General features: G+C 42.5%; 1 protein-coding gene across 1 annotated transcript; it reads right to left on the reverse strand.

The window, feature by feature from the left end:
* Nucleotides 1–407: 407 nt before the first annotated feature.
* On the reverse strand, nt 408–16,148 carry GRXCR2 (glutaredoxin and cysteine rich domain containing 2). Its single transcript, XM_027604987.2, has 3 exons — nt 15,813–16,148; nt 9,192–9,419; nt 408–1,182 (listed from the first exon to the last, which is right to left on the reverse strand). The coding sequence occupies exons 1-3, from the start codon at nt 16,146–16,148 to the stop codon at nt 1,000–1,002; spliced, it is 747 nt and encodes a 248-aa protein (XP_027460788.1). The 3' UTR covers nt 408–999.
* Nucleotides 16,149–20,380: the final 4,232 nt, after the last annotated feature.

A 20,380-nucleotide genomic window follows, 5' to 3' on the forward strand; every position in this document is an offset into this window, starting at 1 on the left:
AAAAGAATTTAATTTTATAACCAACTTTAAGACAAAAGAATTACCTTTAGCATGTGTATTCACAGACAGTAGAAAGATAATTCTTAAAAATCTGCCTTGGTTAGTTTTTCTTTTAGAGGTTTCCAATAGGTAACGATAAAATATCCAATCTTTTTTTGAAGAGATTGTGGCTGTATCTTAGATTTAAAATACATTTATTTATTTGCTAATAATTCAGGGGCTGGAAGAAGTCGTATCACACACACATACTTAAGCACCAAATTTATCATAAATAGCTTTGACTTGGCTTATAACCCCAGTAGTTTAGAGGCACGCAGAAATGTCTTATCTCATCTGGTCTTAAGAAGTAGCATTGCTCATTGCCTGCATGAATACTACCCAAGCATATCACACAGGAGAGACTCGGGACTTGGAAAGAAAGGCCTTCTCAGCTTGCCTATCTCCAGCATGAAGCACATACATGTTGTTTTGTTTTCGGTGGCCTGTGAGTACATTCCGCATCGGGCATCCCTTTCCTCTTCTGCTTAATTAAAAATTCAATCTGACCAATAATGATTTGAAATGCATTATAAGCTACAGGAATTCAGTTCATCAGAAACCTGCCTTTTTTTATTCCTTTCTCACTGCATAATTTTGCAAAATAACTCCCAACCAGAAAAGGACTTAAACCTGCAGCCTGAAATGTACATGTATTTGCTCACTAGTGCAGGGAAAAAACCTGAGCTAAGTCAAGTAGGATGCACGCACACATTCCTGGAAGGATAATTTTAGAACCCGTTTCAAAGCAGACTCTAATTCAAAAATGCCTCTGCCACTTAGAACCAGACGGAGATGCTCCTAGCCTTATGAAATGTCATCAAGTGATTGAGTTCTGCCAGTGGAGGAAGTGGTCACAGCCACTGTGGCTTCCTTGCTGGGAGAGGGAAGAGAAGGAGGGGGCAGTTTATTAGAAATAGCTTCAGGAAGGATGCGATCACAGCGGACGTACAAAGCCACGGGCTATTGATTGCAAATCTGGCAAGGCTGCAGGCCATTCTCATTGCAGGCAGGGCAGCGCAGGGCCCGATAGGACTCCTTAAATCTGTTGGCCAGCATGGAGAACTTGCTGCCATGGCACAGAGAGCAGGTGGCACTGCCCGACCCTCGGCAGTGAAAGCAGTTGTCCTCGGGAAGCTCCCCTTCCTGCAAGAGACAGGTCAGGGTTTAGTGACAGCAGTTCCAGACCACGGTTCCAAAACAGGTTGAAGCAGCACAGGGCTGCCCGAAAGGCAGAGGCAGAGTGAGAGTACAAAATGCTTCCCACAGTGCCAATGGGGGAACTGGCCAGAGGCACAGAATACTCACTGGAGTTTCATCAGAGGGTTTCCCTGATGGAATCTCTAAGGCAGCAGCTCCTGCCTTGAATTCTGTCCCTTTCCATTCCTCGTCGCCCTTGTCACCACCTGACCCGTGACTTCTGTATGCTCCACCAGGACAAGGGCTTACTCTTCCTCATGGCCACATACTAACAGCAAACCCCTGTAGCATGCTTAGTAGGTGCAGGTGCGGTTCTAAGCCTTCTCTACATTCACCTATCTAATCCACATGACAGCCCGGCGAGACAGTGCACGTATTATCATCCCTGCTGCAGACAGGAAAATGAGAGACCGAGAAGTTCAGTTATTTGCCGATGGTCACACAGCTTGGAAGACAGGAGGCAGGTTTTGATCCCAGGCCACTGAGCAGCCGAGTTCCTGCTGCTCGTGACTGTGCACACAGCCCCATCTTGTAGCTGTCCAACATCAGGCATTCAAGAAAGACTGTTTTTGTGTGACTGACAGACTGAGGGGATGGATGACTCGATGTTACAGTCCTCCAAAGCTTAGCTCTGAATTCTTGTACTTTATCTTTCTTTTCTTTGAGAACTGTGGTAAGGCCTGGAACAGCAATCATGCACCTTGGACACTTCCCTTGACCTCTAAATCTTTGATTTTCTTCACCTGCGAAATGGGACTGGTAATGCTCACCATTCAGAGTAGTTGGAATATTAAATGAGAGAGTATGTGAAAAGACCACAATAGACTATCTGCCATATTACAGGTTCTCCATAAAAGTTAGTTCACTTCTAAGCCTTGCTAGTAAGTCTGGACTTACTAGTCCTCAACTCACATCCTGCAGAATATGCTCCCTGTCCACTGCCATGCTCCTTCCCTAAAACCTCTCAAGGAAACCAGCAAACTTTGCACTCTGCAAAGACTGTGCACAGACCACGAACATTCCAAGAAATAAGTGGTGGTACTAGATCAACAACAGGTGGATCCAGCACCAAGTCCTGTCTATTCTACCTGCTAAACATCTCTCAAATCCATCCAGTTTTCTCCGCGCACAACCACAATCCCAGTCCAGATACCCACCGATTCTGGCACAGATTCAGGGTGGAGACCTTGTGGGCTGTTCTCCCCAACCCAGTCCACCCCTATTGGGTTTCAGACGTCGGCTTAGCAGTGCCTACACCTCTGAACCAGGAGGCCTGACCCACCTGTACTGCCCCAAGCACAGCAGGTCTCATAATCTACTGAAAGCTTCTGCTGACCACACAGGAAGCTATCTGCGCTAGTCTCTGTCACCATCACTTCCAAGACTTAAAGTGCAGGGAGTGACACAATATTTGTCGTGGACATGTTTGCTGGATGAATAAACAAAATGACGATATCTGGAGAATCCTTCCAATTCTTAAATTCTAGAAACTAACAAGAGGACTGGAGTCCACTGGGTGGCTCCACCCAGCTAACACAGGTTTCTTTTATAATTTAAGAATAAAAATAATCTTGAAAAGGGAGGTATAAGTTCTGAAAGTAGTTCCATTGTGCTACAAAGTGCCTAAGAAGGCATTAAATTTTATTTATTCTAGATTTAAGGAACAGAAGTGATTACCCAACTGACAAAAACCTAAATGATGTCTATGTATCCTTTTGTTAATATTTTATTGATTGCTGCCATATTTTAATATATTAACAATGGAGAAACTTGTTTTCTTCCCTTAAAGTGTTCAAAAGAAATGTATTTGCCAAAATATTCTTTAAGCAAATTGTCACGGTCCATTTTTTCTGCCAAATCCACATGTTCTTATTTTGTACTGAATCCCAGTGAAATTTTGTCTCTCTCTCTCTCTGTCAAATAAATAAATAAAATATTTTTTAAAAGAAAGATTTTAATGTTGCCAAAGGAAGCAATGCATACATGTCACCCAAAACTTAATTTGCATAGAATACCAGGCTCAGATATTAAAAGAAAGAAATAAAAGGCATCCGAATCGGCAAGGAAGAAGTCAAACTCTCACTCTTTGCAGATGATATACTTTATGTGGAAAACCCTAAGACTCTACCCCAAAACTGCTAGAACTCATACAGGAATTCAGTAAAGAGGCAGGATATAAAATCAATGCACAGAAATCAGTGGCATTCCTACACACCAACAACAAGACAGAAGAAAGAGAAATTAAGGAGTCGATCCCATTTACATTTGCACCCAAAACCATAAGATACCTAGGAATAAATCTTTTCTTTTTTTTAAATTTTTAAAAAAGATTTTATTTACTTATTTGACAGAGAGAGAGATAGTGAGAGAGGGAACACAAGCAGGGGGAGTGGGAGAGGGAGAGGCAGGCTTCCTACGGAGCAGGGAGTCCAATGCGGGGCTCGATCCCAGGACCCTGGGACCATGACCTGAGCCGAAGGTAGATGCTTAACGACTGAGCCACCCAGGCGCCCCATACCTAGGAATAAATCTAACCAAAGAGGCAAAGGATCTGTACTCAGAAAGCTATAAAATACTCATGAAAGAAATTGAGGAAGACACAAAGAAATGGAAAAATGTTCCATGCTCATGATTGGAAAAACAAAAAAGGTGAAGATGTCAATGCTACCTAGAGCAATCTACACATTTAATGCAATCCCTATCAAAATACCATCCATTTTTTTCAAAGAAATGGAACAAATAATCCTAAAATTTGTATGGAACCAGAAAAGACTCCGAATAGCCAGAGGAATGTTGAAAAAGAAAAGCAAAGCCAGTGGCATCACAATTCCGGACTTCCAGCTCTATTACAAAGCTGTCATCATCAATAAAGTATGGTACTGGCACCAAAACAGACACATAGATCAATGGAACAGAGTAGAGAGCCCAGAAATGGACCCTCAACTCTATGGTCAACTCATCTTCGACAAAGCAGGAAAGAATGTCCAATGGAAAAAAGACGGTCTCTTCAATAAATGGTGTTGGGAAAAAATTGGACAGCCACATGCAGAAGAATGAAACTGGACCATTTCCTTACATCACACAGAAAAATAGACTCAGAATGGTTGAAAGACCTAAACGTGAGACAGGAGTCCATCAAAATCCTAAAGGAGAACACAGGCAGCAACCTCTTTGACTTCAGCCGCAGCAACTTCTTCCTAGAAACATCGCCAAAGGCAAGGGAAGCAAGGGCAAAAATGAACTATTGGGATTTCATCAGGATAAAAAGCTTTTGCACAGCAAGAGAAACAGTCCACAAAACCAAAAGACAACCGACAGAATGGGAGAAGATATTTGCAAATGACATATCAGATAAAGGGCTAGTATCCAAAATCTTACCAAAGAACTTACCAAACTCAACACCCAAAGAACAAATGATCCAATCAAGAACTAGGCAGAAGACATGAACAGACATTTTTCCAAAGAAGACATCCAAATGGCCAATAGACCCATGAAAAAGTGCTCAGCATCGCTCGGCATCAGGGAAATCCAAATGAAAACCTCAATGAGATACCACCTCACACCAGTCAGAATGGCTAAAATTAACAAGTCAGGAAACGACAGATGTTGGCGGGGATGCAGAGAAAGGGGAACCCTCCTACACTGTTGGTGGGAATGCAAGCCGGTGCAGCCACTCTGGAAAACAGTATGGAGGTGCCTCAAAAAGTTGAAAATAGAGCTACCCTAGGACCCAGCAATTGCACCACTGCATATTTACCCCAAAGATACAAATGTAGGTATCTGAAGGGGTATGTGCACCCCGATGTTTATAGCAGCAATGTCCACAATAGTCAAACTATGGAAAGAGCCAAGATGTCCATCGACAGATGAATGGATAAAGAAGATGTGATATATATATGTATATATATATACACACACAATGGAATATTATACAGCCATCTAAAGGAACGAAATCTTGCCATTTGCAACAACGTGGATCAAACTGGAGGGTATTGTGCTGAGCGAAATAAGTCAATCAGAGAAAGACATGTATCATATGATCTCACTGATATGAGGAATTCTTAATCTCAGGAAACAAACTGAGGGTTGCTGGAGTGGTGGGGGGTGGGAGGGATGGGGTCACTGGGTGATAGACACTGGGGAGGGTATGTGCTATGGTGAGCGCTGTGAATTGTGCAAGACTGTTGAATCACAGACCTGTACCTCTGAAACAAATAATACATTACATGTGGAAAAAAAAAAAAGAAGAAGATAGCAGGAAGGGAAAAATGAAGGGGGGGAATTGGAGGGGGAGATGAACCATGAGAGACTATGGACTCTGAGAAACAAACTGAGGGTTCTAGAGGGGAGGGGGGTGGGGGATGGGTTAGCCTGGTGATGGGTATTAAGGAGGGCACGTACTGAATGGAGCACTGGGTGTTATATGCAAACAACGAATCATGGAACACTACATCAAAAACTAATGATGTAATGTATGGTGATTAACATAACATAATAAAATTTAAAAAAAAGATTAATGAAATGACCTGGCGAGCCTGCTGCAGAGAACAAAAACAAATCATCGATCAAATTTTCTCTAATGTCACGTGGTTATACAATGCAGTATTAGAGGCTTGACTGGAGTTTCTGCTCTTACCCTGAGTTACCACCCTCCTTCCAACCACTTGCCCTCAGCATACTCATTGAATCATTTAATGATTCATTAAATCAATTGTTACAGAGCCCCTACTCTGTACATGGCATGTGAGATATAAGCTTCTGTCTTTCATTCTCAGCATTTTTAAATTCTTCTCAGAAAATATTCGGTAAGAGGACTTAGAACCTAGTTGTTCTGCACAGCTGAGGTTCTAGAACTGACAGACCTACCCAAACCACCTCTTACTAGCTGCACAAGCAAGGAAAGGGGTCTCAGCTTTCATCAGAGACTCAAAGGCTTGGGTAGCACCGAAGTGGCCAACAAGCACCAATCTGGAGGCTGCTCAGCAGGTGGGTTAAGATTATAAGATTGGGGGGTGCCTGGGTGGCTCAGTCGGTTTAGCGACCGCTTAATCCAGGATCCCAGGGTCCTGGGATCAAGCCCCGCATCGGGCTCCCTGCTCGGCAGGAAGCCTGCTTCTCCCTCTCCCACTCCCCCTGCTTGCATTCCCTCTCTCGCTGTCTCTCTCTCTGTCTCTCTCTGCCAAGTAAATAAATAAAATCTTAAAAAAAAAAAAGATTATAATGTTGGTAGTCAGGTAGACCAGGGTTTGACCACTGGCTCTGATGACCTCTGGCAAGTTACTTAACTTCTCTGTGCCTTGGTTTTCCCAGCTACAGAAGAAGACCGCTAACAATACCGCCCTCAGAGAGTCCTTGTGAAAATGAAAGAGACTAATGCACGGAAAGCACTGTGCCCAGTGATCATGGGCCCTCAATAAATGGCAGTTCTTCTTCTTATTATTACTATTATTTCAAAGGCAAGGTCTTTAAAGCATAAAGAAGCCCAGATGACTTATGTTCTCGGATCCACTGAACACACAGCCAGATTTTTCCCCTTCCCTATTTCACTGTGGCTCAATTCAATTATTCCTCTCCTTTTCTTTTATAGTGAATACAGAGGGTCAGCAGGGTCTGGCTTTTAGCTTCGGCCCACTCTTTCATCAAGGTTCCCACTGCTTCCCTGTTCCATCTGACACAACAAAGAGTCTCCTGGTCAGAAGGGGCTCCTTGATGTTCTCTGACCCTCTTTCTTAGAATAAAACCTGTCTGGGCATTTACTTCACGAGGGATTTGGCAAACAAATAGCAATTTAAAACAGAGTTTAAAAGACAGGCAAGTGAAGTATAACCTTTCACGGCAACTTTCTGCTGCACGCCTCTGTCCTAGTTTATGGTTGTAGAGCAAAAACACATGGATCTCTCCAAATTGAATTTAAAGATAATTGTCATGTCAGGCCTGTCGCTGCCTTTTTATTCAGGCCTGCAGCGTGACCTGCATTTTATCATGTCTGGCTCTCTACTGAAAATATATGCTCCTACAAATTACCAAATGGTATGGAAAAGAATAGAATTAGTGAATTTTAAAGTGGAAAGGTAATGCTTTGGATCACAATGTTTAGTAGTCCGCCTGCACCTCTGCTAGGTTCTGGACAGTGCTATAGAAAAGGCAAGAGGCAAGACAGTTCTTACCAGCAGGCTCTCTGGTCCCAAATTCCAGTACTCTTTCCACGAACATTTAACTAATATCTACTGCACACCTACTCTGTGCCAGGCTCTACTTTTTATTTTTATTTTTCATTTTTTTTTGACATGGGAACTACTATGCTATACCCAACATAAATACGGCCCCTGCCCTCATGGAGAGAAATTCTAGCGGGTGACAGTAAACATTAACCAAATATTTACACAGGGAAATACAAGACTGCAACTGAGGAGGGGTGTGAGGTGCTCTGAGGGGTCCACCCTTGGGTACTTCATCCTCCTGGAAGTGAGGGGAGGCCCCTCTGAAGAAGTGATGTCTCCACTGAGATTTCAGGTGCTAAAGGCAAGGCGGTGGGGAATCTGGAGAACATTCCAGGCACAGGGAAGTTGCCTCTGGCAGGAAAGAGCAAAGAGCATATGAGTGGTAGCTAGATGGGCAGTGTGTCTGGGACAGAGAATGAACAGAGATGTGTAAGAGTAGGCTAAACAGGTGAACAGTGTCCAGGCTATCTACTGTTTTATTCTAAGCAATGAGAGGTCACTGAAGTTTGCGGTCGGGGAAAAGAGTGATGAAGGGGTGACGTGATCATATTTGCATTTCAAAAATATGAAGTGTGAGATCAGGTTGGAAAGAGATATGAGTCCTTGTGAGCAGAACTTTAATAAAGTCTTTTGCTAGAGTCTGGTCATCACCTTCTTGTTCTGTCCTCTAAACCCTACGAGGGTAGGGACATCACTCACGTATGAGGAAGTCCCTGGCCCATTTTGTCACACCAACCCAGAGGAGATGAGAGAGAGTCCCACAGTAAAGCTGCAACTCCCAAGAGATGGAAACTGAAGAGAGAGAAAATTCATTTCTGCTGCTATCCAAGCTTTTACCCTCTTAGCTTAAATCCATCAAAATTGCTTTTCCCACTGCCAATCCCACACTGTGAACTAATGAATATCATCACTCTACCCCTTTATCTGAGCACGTCTGAGCAACGGTTTCCAAGGTGAGGAGTCCGCACCTCCAAGAGGTATGGGCAGAAAATCATTCTAAGTATTTCTATTTACTTTTTATCTTAAAAAGGCAAGAAATTAAGCTTCAATCATATTTTCAAAAGAAACTGTTATGCTAATTTTTAATAAATTAGTTGCTCCTGGCCCCTTCACTAGGTCAGGCAGTCAGCAGACAAATACAGCACCCAAGGGACCCTGGAGTAATCATGATGGAAAGTGACCTCACTGCACGTACAGTGACAGTGGTGTCCCAGGTCATTCATTCACTTTGAGCATACTGCCGCATACGAAGTTCACTTGTCCCTGGTCCAGCGGATGTACAGAGGATAGTGCTTAGTTTTAACTAACTAATCTCTACAAAACCCAAACACGTGGCTTGATAAGATTCTTTAAGGAAACTGGATTGAAGATAACCCCAATAACAGAAGCACAAGCAGACCCACAAGAAAAAGAACAGAGCTGATTTTTCCCATCTCTGGAATAAGCTGTTCTATGCCACAATGCAGAGTGAAAACAATAAATACCTAATGAGATCTCAGAAGAAGTCACCAAAAACAATTAAAATTATGCATATTTGAAATATAGACATAACTATTATTGCTAATCACATGCCATTAAAATATAATAAACTTAAAATTCCTTAACATTTTTAACAGTTAAACATCTTAAGTATTTATATTCAGGTTTTCACTTAAGTAGTGCACAATCAAAACCATTTGGAGACCACTGCTGTAGGGCCAGCCCCAAGGAGGACAGTGAACCATTCTGACACACCTGTGGGTACCGGTTATGGGGAAATGTGCATTCCGCGTCTGGCAAATGCCTGTCGTTCTGGTCACGGTCTCCATTGATTTCTTCTTTGCTCATCAGAGACTCTTCCTCAGCCTCCTCTTCCTTCTGGAGAATTTTCTTCATGAAGTCTCTCTTGTCCATTGGGGTTCGAATGATTTTCAAGTTATTCGTGTAGATGATGATCTTTCCAAAATCTATAATAGGTGGGGACTAGAGAAATGAAGAATGAGCATGGCGACTTACCAGCAATCACCACATACAGGGCTGCAGAACCTGTTCAACATCCCAGGAAATAGGGGAGAAAGAACTTGTAACTCTCTAGCCCGTAGAATTCCAACAGACCCCAAAGCTACAATTCACTCCCTGGTTTGTTCGCTCTCTCTTGAAAACCCTGAAAACCAGCTTCCTTCTCCCTGTTGATGGTAACCAACCAAAGCTAAACTAATCCTATAACTGGGGTGTAAGACTCTGCATGGCCAGGGCCAAAGCTTCTATTCCCACTGCCCAGAGCTGGGCACAGTGAGTGTTTTATAAACTCAGAAGAATGCTTAAAAAAATAAATAGCTCTCCAAAATTTTTATGCATAAATAACAGTAGATAAAATTTCCTGAATTATTATCATTATTTTATTATAGTGATAGCATTTATTTTGTGGCAGACATCATGCTAAGCATTTTACAAACATTACCTCACTTTCCCCTCAAACATCCCTTGAGGCGGACGGTATGATTTCTACATTTTTACAGATGAGGAGACTGAGTCACAGTGGGGTCAAGAGCCTCCTAAGGTTACCGTTGGTCAGGGTCTGTGGCTGGGATTCGAACCCCAGTCTGCCTAACTCTAAAGCCCATATTCTTAACACCTACACTGCACTATTCACAAGTATTTTCCCCCCAAAAAACCTGTAAGATCATTATGTATATAAGGATCATATATATATATATACATATATATGTATATATATATATAGTAGTGATCTTACATATATGTAATATCCTATATATGTAATGTTTTTTATTATTTGTACAATATATAAATCTTTTTATATCAATAAATATACTTTGGTAGCATCATTACTAACAGCTTATGTTCCTTTATGTGGATTTATCATGTATTACTTGATAATTTGCTGAGGAATAATTTATGCAATACAACAATGCAGCAGAGAAGCATGGAGGAGTAAATGTTTAGGGATTACTTAACTAAGAACCCAGAGATAGGATAGCTTGGCAACAAACAACACCAATCTTAATTCTGCTGTTCACCAACTGTAAGATATAGGAGAGTCATTTGGCCTCTTAGAACCTCAGTTTGTTCATTTGCAAATGGGGTGACATCTAACTGGTGGGCATCACCACAGACAAAATCATTATTAAAACAGGAATACATGGGGCACCTGGGAGGCTCAGTCGATTGAGCGTCCAACTCTTGATTTCTGCTCAGGTCATGATCTCAGGGCCGTAAGATCGAGGCCCGAGTCGGACTCTGCGCCCAACCTGGAGTCTGCTCAAGATCCTCTCTCCCTTTCCCTCTGCCCGCCACCCCCTCCCCCGCCCCGCTTCACACACTTGCGCACACATGCTCTCTCACTCTCTGTCTCTCAAGAAAACAAAAGAAAACAAAACAAAAAAACAGGAATACTTGGATACTGGCCAGTAAGAGGTGCTGTCATGTGACTCCTGAGTGCCTTCCTGTCACCCCCAGCTCTCTTCAGGGAGGCTCTACCACCCCCCAAACCCCGTAATGTAGCAGGTAATGCTTAGGAGCCCAGGCCTCAGGACCCTGCCCCAACGCTCGGCTGGCTTCTGTGCTGGTGCTGGCTGGGCAATGTTCCTGTGGGGAAAGATTTTGATGCTCCTCCCTGAGGCTAATTATATCGATTTCTAGGGGTGGAGGTGCAATGAAGAAGATACAAAACAGGGTTTTCAAAGCTAAAGATACTATGCAGGGGTGGGCATTGTTACTGTGGCTGGTATTAAAAACTGTTCATTAGTACTGCATGCACAATCATGCTACACAGCTAAGTGGCCCAGCACCAAAGATCCTGCCCTGCCTTTATAGAAGTGCAGAAACCAAATTTTATCAGGATGCCGCAATCAAGCAGTCTCCTATTTATAGCCATAACACATTCAGTCACAACTTGGCTTAAACAGGACTTCAGTACTAGGATCCCCTTCCTTGAAACAGAGTTTTCTATTATTATTTATGAAGCCACGAGCTTCCTACTTGGCCCTGTTTTCTCTCCCTCTCTTCAAGGGATCGTGTGGCAGGCTCCATTTCCTATTGTTTGATGCACGCTGGGTTCCTGTTTCACACTCTGGACTATCAGTTTCTGAACATCAGAAGATAAAGATGGTGGCACTTTTAGAAGGTTCCATTTCCACTTCCACTAATAGCCAAAGAGGCTTAGTTACTAGGGAGCTTTTTTTCACATGTAAAACTGGTTTTTTCAAGGTGAAACTCTCAATCTATTTAAAAAAGGGGGGGGCGCCTGGGTGGCTCAGTCATTAAGTGTCTGCCTTCGGCTCAGGTCATGGTCCCAGGGTCCTGGGATCGAGCCCCGCATCGGGCTCCCTGCTCCGCGGGGAGCCTGCTTCTCCCTCTCCCACTCCCCCTGCTTGTGTTCCCTCTCTCGCTGCGTCTATCTCTGTCAAATAAATAAAATCTTAAAATAAGAAAAAAGAAAAAAAAATCTGTGGTCATCTGGTCCAACCTCCTGCCTCTAAGCCGGTCTATATCTGAGACACCCAAGATAGTACATTTATTTTTAATGTACTTGAAAGAAGGACGGTCCCAAATCACCTGTAAGGTGTTTATGTTTCATTCACCCTGACAGCCAAGTTCTTCCTCGTGTCTAAGGAAACCCTTCAGGTGTAACTAAAGTTCATGTTATCTAGTGACACCAAAAGCCCGTGAGGAACACCCACTCCTACATTACAGAGGGCCCGGACGAAGCCAGGAATTTTTGTGTTTCCTTCCATAGTGCCCAGAATGACATCTTGGGTGACCAAGCTTCATAAGTGCTCTGACGTCAGTGGTCACGTGCCTGGAGACCGCTATTCAGGCACCATGAAACCTTTCCACTTAAAATGCAGGGACACCTTCCTGATCCTAGAAATGCAAAGGGCTTTGGGGCAGGCAGGCCTGAGGTCAATTTTTCTGTGTAAGATTTGCAAGTTCCCAAACCCCATGCGTTGTTTGTCCAATTTGTAGAATTCTCAAAGAATTACTGTGAAGATGAAATGACCTATGTACAAAATACGTGTTCAGTAAATGCCACATCCCTTCCTTCACTTCCATTTTTTAAATGAACCTTATAAACTTCAGATGGTTTCAATTCTTTAAAATATTTATTTATTTATAACCACTTTCCCTATCATATACAATTTTTTTAAAAGACTCAATATTTCTTTGATGAGAATCTGGTCGTTATCACAATGGTAGGGAATATTTGCTAAGCACATCCAATGTTCCAGGCACAATGCTAAGTATTTCGTACGTATATTCTTTTTTTAAATCACCACAACGATCTTCATAAGTAGATACTTTTATTACTCTCATCTCCTAGAGGATGACATTGAAGCAAGGCAAGATTAAGTGGTCTGCTCAAGCTCCCACAGTTAAGTAGGTAGAGTGGACAGCAAGCCCAGGTTTAAGAGACATCATAGTCCCTGCTTTTTTTTAATTTTATTTATTTATTTAACTGACAGAGAGAGAGAGACAGCTAGAGAAAGAACACAAGCAGGAGGAGTGGGAGAAGGAGAAACAGGCTTCCCGCCAAGCAGGGAGCCCGATGCGGGGCTCGATCCCAAGAGCCTGGGATCATGACCTGAGCTGAAGGCAGACGCTTAACCAACTGAGCCACCCAGGTGCCCCACCTGCCTTTTTTTTTTTAAGATTTTATTTATTTAATAAATAAATATTTATTTATTTATTTAAGAGACAGAGAGAAAGACAGCACAAGCCGGGGCGGGGTTGGGGGTGGGGGGAGGGGGTTGGCAGGGCCAGAGGGAGCAAGGGAAGCACACTCCCCGCTGAGCAGGGAGCCTGATGAGGAACTCAATCCCAGGAACCTGAGATCGTGACCTGAGCCAAAGGAGACATTTAACTGACTGAGCCACACAGGCACCCGCCCGTTTTTTTTTTTTAATGATTATTTTTACGGTGGTAAAATACACAGTACATAAAATTTACCACTTCAACCATTTCTAAATGTACAGGTTAGTGGTATTAGTACGTTCACACTACTGTGTAACCATTACTACCAGTCATCCCCTGAACTTCACCTGCTCAAACTGAAACTGTATCCCCAGTAAACTCCCACTTCTCCCCTCCCCCAGCCCCTGGCAACCACGGCTCTATTTTCTGTCTCTTTAAATCTGACTGTTCTAGGCGCTTCACAGAGATGGAATCATATAATTCTGTCTTTATGACTGGTGTATTTCACTTAGCGTAATGTCTTCAAGTTTCATCCATCTTGCAGCATGTGTCAGAATAGCCTTCCTTTTTTAAGGCTGACTAATATTCGACTGTGTGTATATACATTTTATTCGTCTACTGATGGACATTTGGGTGTTTCCACTTGTGAGCAACTGTGAAAAAGCTGCTATAAACATTGATGTACAAATACCTGCTCAAATTCAGAGACTTTACTGTAATTGTTGTGCTTAACTGCTACCCAGTGTTGCTTCATAATCAATATTGACTAGGGTTTATTTTACAGTTGGATTCGCTACTGAAAAACCATGGCTTTCCAGTTCTCGTTTCCTTATGTTTCATAAATACCACACTGACAGCCTGTTTCAGTGGGCGGAGCTGCAGGAATGCATCCTGACCCCTCTCTCAACCAGAGGCGGGCTGAGATTGGGAGGTAGCATTTGGATCAGGCAACAAAGAAAACAAGGATAACTGGATCAAGCAGGAATCAAACTCTTAAAAATGGTCTCCAGAGTACTGTGTTTAAACCAATGTCGTGGTGCTGCTATGAAGACTCAATTATCTGGTTGTATAAGTCCTTACCAATCATACACATTTACATAAGTGCCAAGTTTGACACATGACTTGTGATGGTCCAGTGGTCAAATTATCTACCATGGCCTTGTAAAAGGTCTGTAGAAACTACAACTTTTTAAAGTCTAAACCTACAAGTAAGATTTGGTTTAAAAGAGATATGTAAGTACAAGACATAACCGAGAACCTAGGATATAATAAACACTCGGTAATGGTAACTATTACTATTAACATCATCATTATTAGTAATGGTGAGAATGGAACTGGAATAAAAAGAATAATTTTAGAGAATAAAAAGGAACATTCCACACCACCAAAAGCATGAGAAATCAGAATACCTGGGTTCTTATTCTGACTTTGCACCTAATGACTCTCTAATACTGGGTGGATCCCTTAACAACTTGGCACTCGGTTTTCCTCATCTGCAAAATGGGAATGACCGTATTTTGCCTTTCTCCTCAAGGCTGTGGTAAAGACCCAAGGAGAAATTACGTGAAACTACTTTGTAATGCATAAGGCACTCCACTCACATGAGGGGTTGTTCACTCCAGCCCCCTTTATTATCAAAAAGAAACCTGGTATTATCTCTGATAAATGTGGACTCCCGTAATTACACTTTTACCAGTGCCAGAAAGGCCAATGCATTTTTCTGCCATAGATGAATTATCTGTTCCCTTAGGCAACTAACAATAAAAATGATTAGAGAGTAATTATCTGAATTTCACACTTTAAAGATGAGAGCATATCCTGGTGTACTATTCATTAATAGCCTGGCACATTATATAATTGTATTTAATCTTAAAGAAAAAAGGCATTCATGGTCCCAGTGGCAGACATATACACATCTCCTTTTCATTTTTAGAAATCAGTGAATATTTTCCAAGTTCTTCTAGCTTAAAAGAAAATCATGCAGGGGCTTTTGATTATCCATGGTACTGGGAAAGATAATTGAAATTAACAGATAAAATACACGTTTCAATTGAACTATTAGCTCAGATTTCTTCCCCAAGTAACATTTCCTCTGGTTGACATGCTTTTTGCCATTTCTTCCCAGGACTCCAACCACTCAGTGTTCATGCTAATGAGCAATGGAAAGGCAAAATAAATAAACAAAGAGACAAACATTTTTTAAAAGCAGGCAGCAGGAGGGAGATAGGAAATAAAACAAGACATGGATAAACCACAAGCTGAAAAACTGGCTGGAGTGAAATGAGCACCTTCAAACACTCAGCTCTTTCAGGAAACAAAACAACCAGTTGTCACATAATTTTCTAAAACGGCAGTCTGGCAAGCTGAAAACCACTGCATCTCTATTTAATTTACTTACCAAGATAACCCAGCCAATGGCCCAATTACAATTTACTATCCTGGATGGAAATGAATACTATACATGCTTATTGCACTTTCCAATAAGGAGTCAGCAAACATGTTATTTTTGTCCCAGAAATATTATTCCGATAGCGGCTTCCCATTTAGTGCACCTACAGCTCTGGTTGATACTGGAGCATGAGCAAGATACAAATTTGAATCAGTCAGGTGTTCTCCTATATACATTTTAGTCCTTAAAGTTTATACACCACGCACAATACCAACCTTATGGTCATTCGCCTTGTAATCATTGAAGAAAGGCTGGCTGCCTGCCAAAGCGTAGGCATTGCCCTCTCTAAACACGCTGATCCTTTGAGCAGTCAGCTTAGGGGAGTATGGTCGGGGTTTGGGGGCTTCCCCAGACCCATAAACACCATCCATTGGTTCAAGGGACTCTTGGAGAAAACTGTGAGGGTATTCCTCCTTTGGCGACTCTAATTCCTGCCCATCCTCAAAGACCTGCTTCAACACTCTGCCACTGTAGGAGGAAGAGATTTTAAATCGTACTTTCCGTGGTTTGCCGTCACTCTTCTGGTTCAGCTTCTTCTCAGGGTCCTCCATCAGTAGAAACTTTACCCTGTGGTTTCCAGGCTTCAGTGTTAGCCAGTAAAATTTGGGGCTCTGAGGAAAAGGCATTTTATTTTCTCTCCTCTTGCATATAATTAATTCAAGTTGGTGCTAGGGTATGCTCAGTTTACAGCAACTGACACCCACACATTAAATATTGATAGACCCTCATGCAAAGGTAGGTGATTGTGGGTTTATGGAGTGGATGGAGCACAGCGTGAGACAAGATTGGGTCCCCTTTGAATCTTAAACTCCCCTATAACTTCACCCCAACCCTGGCTTTTCCTACCTTGAACAAGGGTAGATTTATTTAGACTGAACAAGTACCAATTCAATAAGGCTCAGTTACTCCATCAGCTGGCAAATGTCTTATTGATATTCTTACCAACAACTATGACCTAGTGAGCACTTAATAGGTGCCACAGATTTTTGCATGCATTGCCTTACTTGGTCCTCATAATAAGCCTACATTGGAAGTATAATTATCCTTGTTTTACCGGGGGGAAAGTGAGGCTCAGAGCAGTTTCTCCATTTGTCTATTCTGTTGCAGCTAGGTAAGAGACAGAGCAGGGATTAGAACTCAGTTCTGACCCCCAAACCCATGGCCAGTCCACTAAGCCAAAAGTTTTCGAACTGTGTTTCATGGAGCCCTAGACAGGAGGGAACCACGGATCCTGGATTCCGGGCCTTCGTCCCTGTATGAATCAGACAGGCTACCTTTCCTTTTTTTTTTTTTTTGGCTTCCCAGGGGAATTCTACTTTTTTTTTTTTATGTTCAGTCTACATTTCCTATCTACTTTATATTTAAGATTTCATTTGTAAGCACCACACTAGGCCCTGCTGCCTGTTGTAGACAATACCCAGTAAATGCTTGACACTGTGCACTAGCCGATGGGATGAGTATCAGGGAAGTATGAGACGTGGGGCTTGTGAATGACAGTCCTGCAGTCTACTTCAGGAAACAGACCTAACACATATGAAATAACAGCCTCCTGCTTGCAGCAAACTGTCCACTGCTGATTCCCAGAATATCTGCTCTGGGAAGAAAGTGGTCCCTAAGGAAACAAGGATGCAAGAAGGCTTGTATAGGAATGGGCCCCTGAGTTACGTCTAAAAGGAGGGGTTGGATTTGAAGAGCTAAGATGGTGGGGGTTGAGTCTTTCTCCTTGTTTTGTTAATGATTTTGTCACTTACTCAGTTGCCCAGACTGACTTGCCTTGTGTTCCTGCAGCCGTTGCTGTGGATTCTATCACCACCGCATTCTTTCATCCACCCCCACCAGCCTGACCCTAGGTCACGCCCTCCTCACTTCTGTTTTCAAGATTGCAACAATCTCCTAATGACCTCCCCACCCAACCATTCTCCACATTGATGCCAGAGCCATGTTTTTAAAAACTGTCTGCAGGGGCGCCTGGGTGGCTCAGTCGGTGAAGCGTCTGTCTTCGGCTCAGGTCATGGTCCCAGGGTCCTGGGATGGAGCCCGGAGTCAGCCTCCACCTCTCCCTACCCCTCTGCCCATCTGCCCTGCTTGTGCTCTCTCACTCTATTTCAAATAAATAAATAAATAAATAAATAAATAAATAAATAAATAAAATCTTAAAAAAAACACAAAACTCTGCAGATGTCAGTCTCCTGCATAAAAAGTCCTAGCCTTTCTGTGCAGCAGGCAAAACTCCCCAAAACCTAACTGTACCTTCATTTCCGCCCTCATCCTCTGTCACTCTTTTGGTGCTGCCTGAAACTGGCGTTCCAGGCACACTAACAAGCTCCCCTACTTCCTAGAACCACAGGCCTTCACTCCTAACTTCAAGCTACACCTCAAATGTCACTGCTTCTGGGAAGTCCTCCCACTTGCCCCAAGTCAAAGGCCACGAAACTTTGGACCAACCACCATTAAGCGCTTCTTGCTTTCTCTGGCCATTCCTGGGTTTCCCTCCAGTTTAGCAAGTCTAAAGTCTAAACGCTTTAGACTCAGAAACCGCCTTTACCATTTCTCTATCCCCAGTGTTTGGCTAAGTACCTGGAACATAAAAGAACTCAGGTAATAACTGTTGAGTGAATGACTCCAGGTAAGAAAAATCAAATAAATCAAACTTTTGGAACCAGGTTGAGCATATTTTATGGAGAACAGGTAGGATCAGAAAGGGGTCAAGAAAAACATCTGTATTTCCACTAAGGAGGGGTTTCACAATTATAAGGTCCTACATAATCAATGTAAGGAATAGGTCACACACATACACACACAGAAGCATTTTTTTAAAAAGAAAGATATGCTCATCATAACATCAGAATAATACATTCTTCTAGGTGTCCTGGGGTGTAGAGCTGGCCCTGATGTACTGTGAATGCATTACAGGAGGCTGATACATGACTCCCTCAGCCCTCAGGACAACCAGGCAGGGCCTAGGCTTCTAGGTGGCCATCCCCGACGACATTAGCGTCATTCATTTACTCCAGTGTACAGGATGAATGCCATTATCTTACAGTATTTGAGAAAAAAAATGGATTTGAATCAAGCCACACCAAACTGGAAGTGGTTAGGAGTGCTCCACCAACAGAAGCGCAGGGAGAGAGACTTGTATAGAGAAAAGGCAGAGACAAGGCCAGGAAATTATTGACTGGCTATTAGTGAATGGCTGCCCTCAGTGCTTTGATTTCATACCCATTAGGTGCACAGGGGCTTAGATTTGGGGTTATATGGCTTACACAGGCTGCCCCAGCATTAGAGCCACATCAGTTTAATGGCCTCCCTGTTTAATTAATAATTCCCCCATTTGGGTCATCCTCTTATACACAAGAGATTGACCAAACATCTGCTTTTGGCGTGATTCTCAGTCACCATCAACACTAAGTTGCTCTTGTTTCATTATGATACTCATAGGGAATGACATCAGATCCATGGAAGAATTGTCTTTGTGTTCCTCTCATTGTTCACCTTGTTTCTGTTTCTCTGAGAGCAGTGAGACCACACAAGGGAGACTACAAACAATGGTTAACTATTAGGAGGGTAACACCAAGAGACTCAAGTATACTCATTACCCAGGGCACCCATGAACCATACCAGCTGGTATCAAACAAATTTAAAAAAATATACCTAAAAGGGCATCAACCTATTTTAGCCCAGCAGCATATTTATCCATTTCCTGTATTTGCTATGAGACCACAAGTATTGATTCAGGTACAGTAGGAGTTATTGGCTATGGCACAGACTCCTCTTTGTTCAGCCAGTAAGTAATCTAAAGCAATTCTATTCTCTAAGACCACCTTAGCAGGAAAGTCAAGGGACTTTTACTGTGCAGCTATGGCCCTATTGGTACATTCAGTGAGAGTTGCCAGAATTAAGGAGCATTGTCTTCCTGTGCATTAATAGAGAGAAAAAGCAAGTAGGAAAAAAGCAAAAAGAATAAAGTTTTTGTGCTGGAGATGAAGATCTTGTTCTGTGAACTCGGAGGAGCTGTCCATTCAAGATGCCATCTGTTTCTGAGGTGTAACCTCCCCAGTCAGGTTTAACTTTAGATCTCTAGCTGATGTGTAATTCCAAGAGTCTGAAGTCTTTTTAACTGGGAGATGTGCATCCAAGATTCAAGTTCCTGAAGTCTGACTTATGTATGGTAGTGAGGAGGACCTGGTATGGTCTCTTGCAAGGAGCGGGTCAAGGCAGTCTTTTTTTCTTTTTGTGATTCCAAATCAGAAGGATGGGAGAAAATTGGAAACTTTAGTATGGAGAGTTGTAGGCACAAGAATTCAAGATCCACTTCAGCTTATAGGTATATAACAAAACCTCAAAGACAATAAATAGGACTAGATTCTGATGTCTACAAGTTTGTGTATAATGTCCTAAAAACACAATTTTTTCCTCTACAATCACCCGCATCTCTATCAAAGATCATCACAGTAAGACTAATTTGTTTGCAAGATAAGTCTAGTCTCATTAGATTTGGCCTGATTATTTACATAAATGCAGCAAGCACAGTGACCGACCATGTAGGTTCTTCTTAAATCCTCTTTGCTGGACCTTTTCATAATGAATCTTAGACCGGACTGTTAAAAGCCTCTCCGGGCTAAGAAACCAAGCCAAGAACTCACCATCAGACTTCACCTGGAATACCCATAGATTTGCATGAATTCTTCCTTTTGAAGGTATCCTGAGGGTTCCTGAGGATAAGTTTACAGGGAACCCTTAAGCAAGGTATCAGGCTAGTTTTTCCAAGGGCCCTTTATTGGTT

This window comes from Zalophus californianus, chromosome 5 (assembly GCF_009762305.2).
Source record: "Zalophus californianus isolate mZalCal1 chromosome 5, mZalCal1.pri.v2, whole genome shotgun sequence".
In the NCBI taxonomy this organism is placed as follows: Eukaryota; Metazoa; Chordata; class Mammalia; order Carnivora; family Otariidae; genus Zalophus; species Zalophus californianus.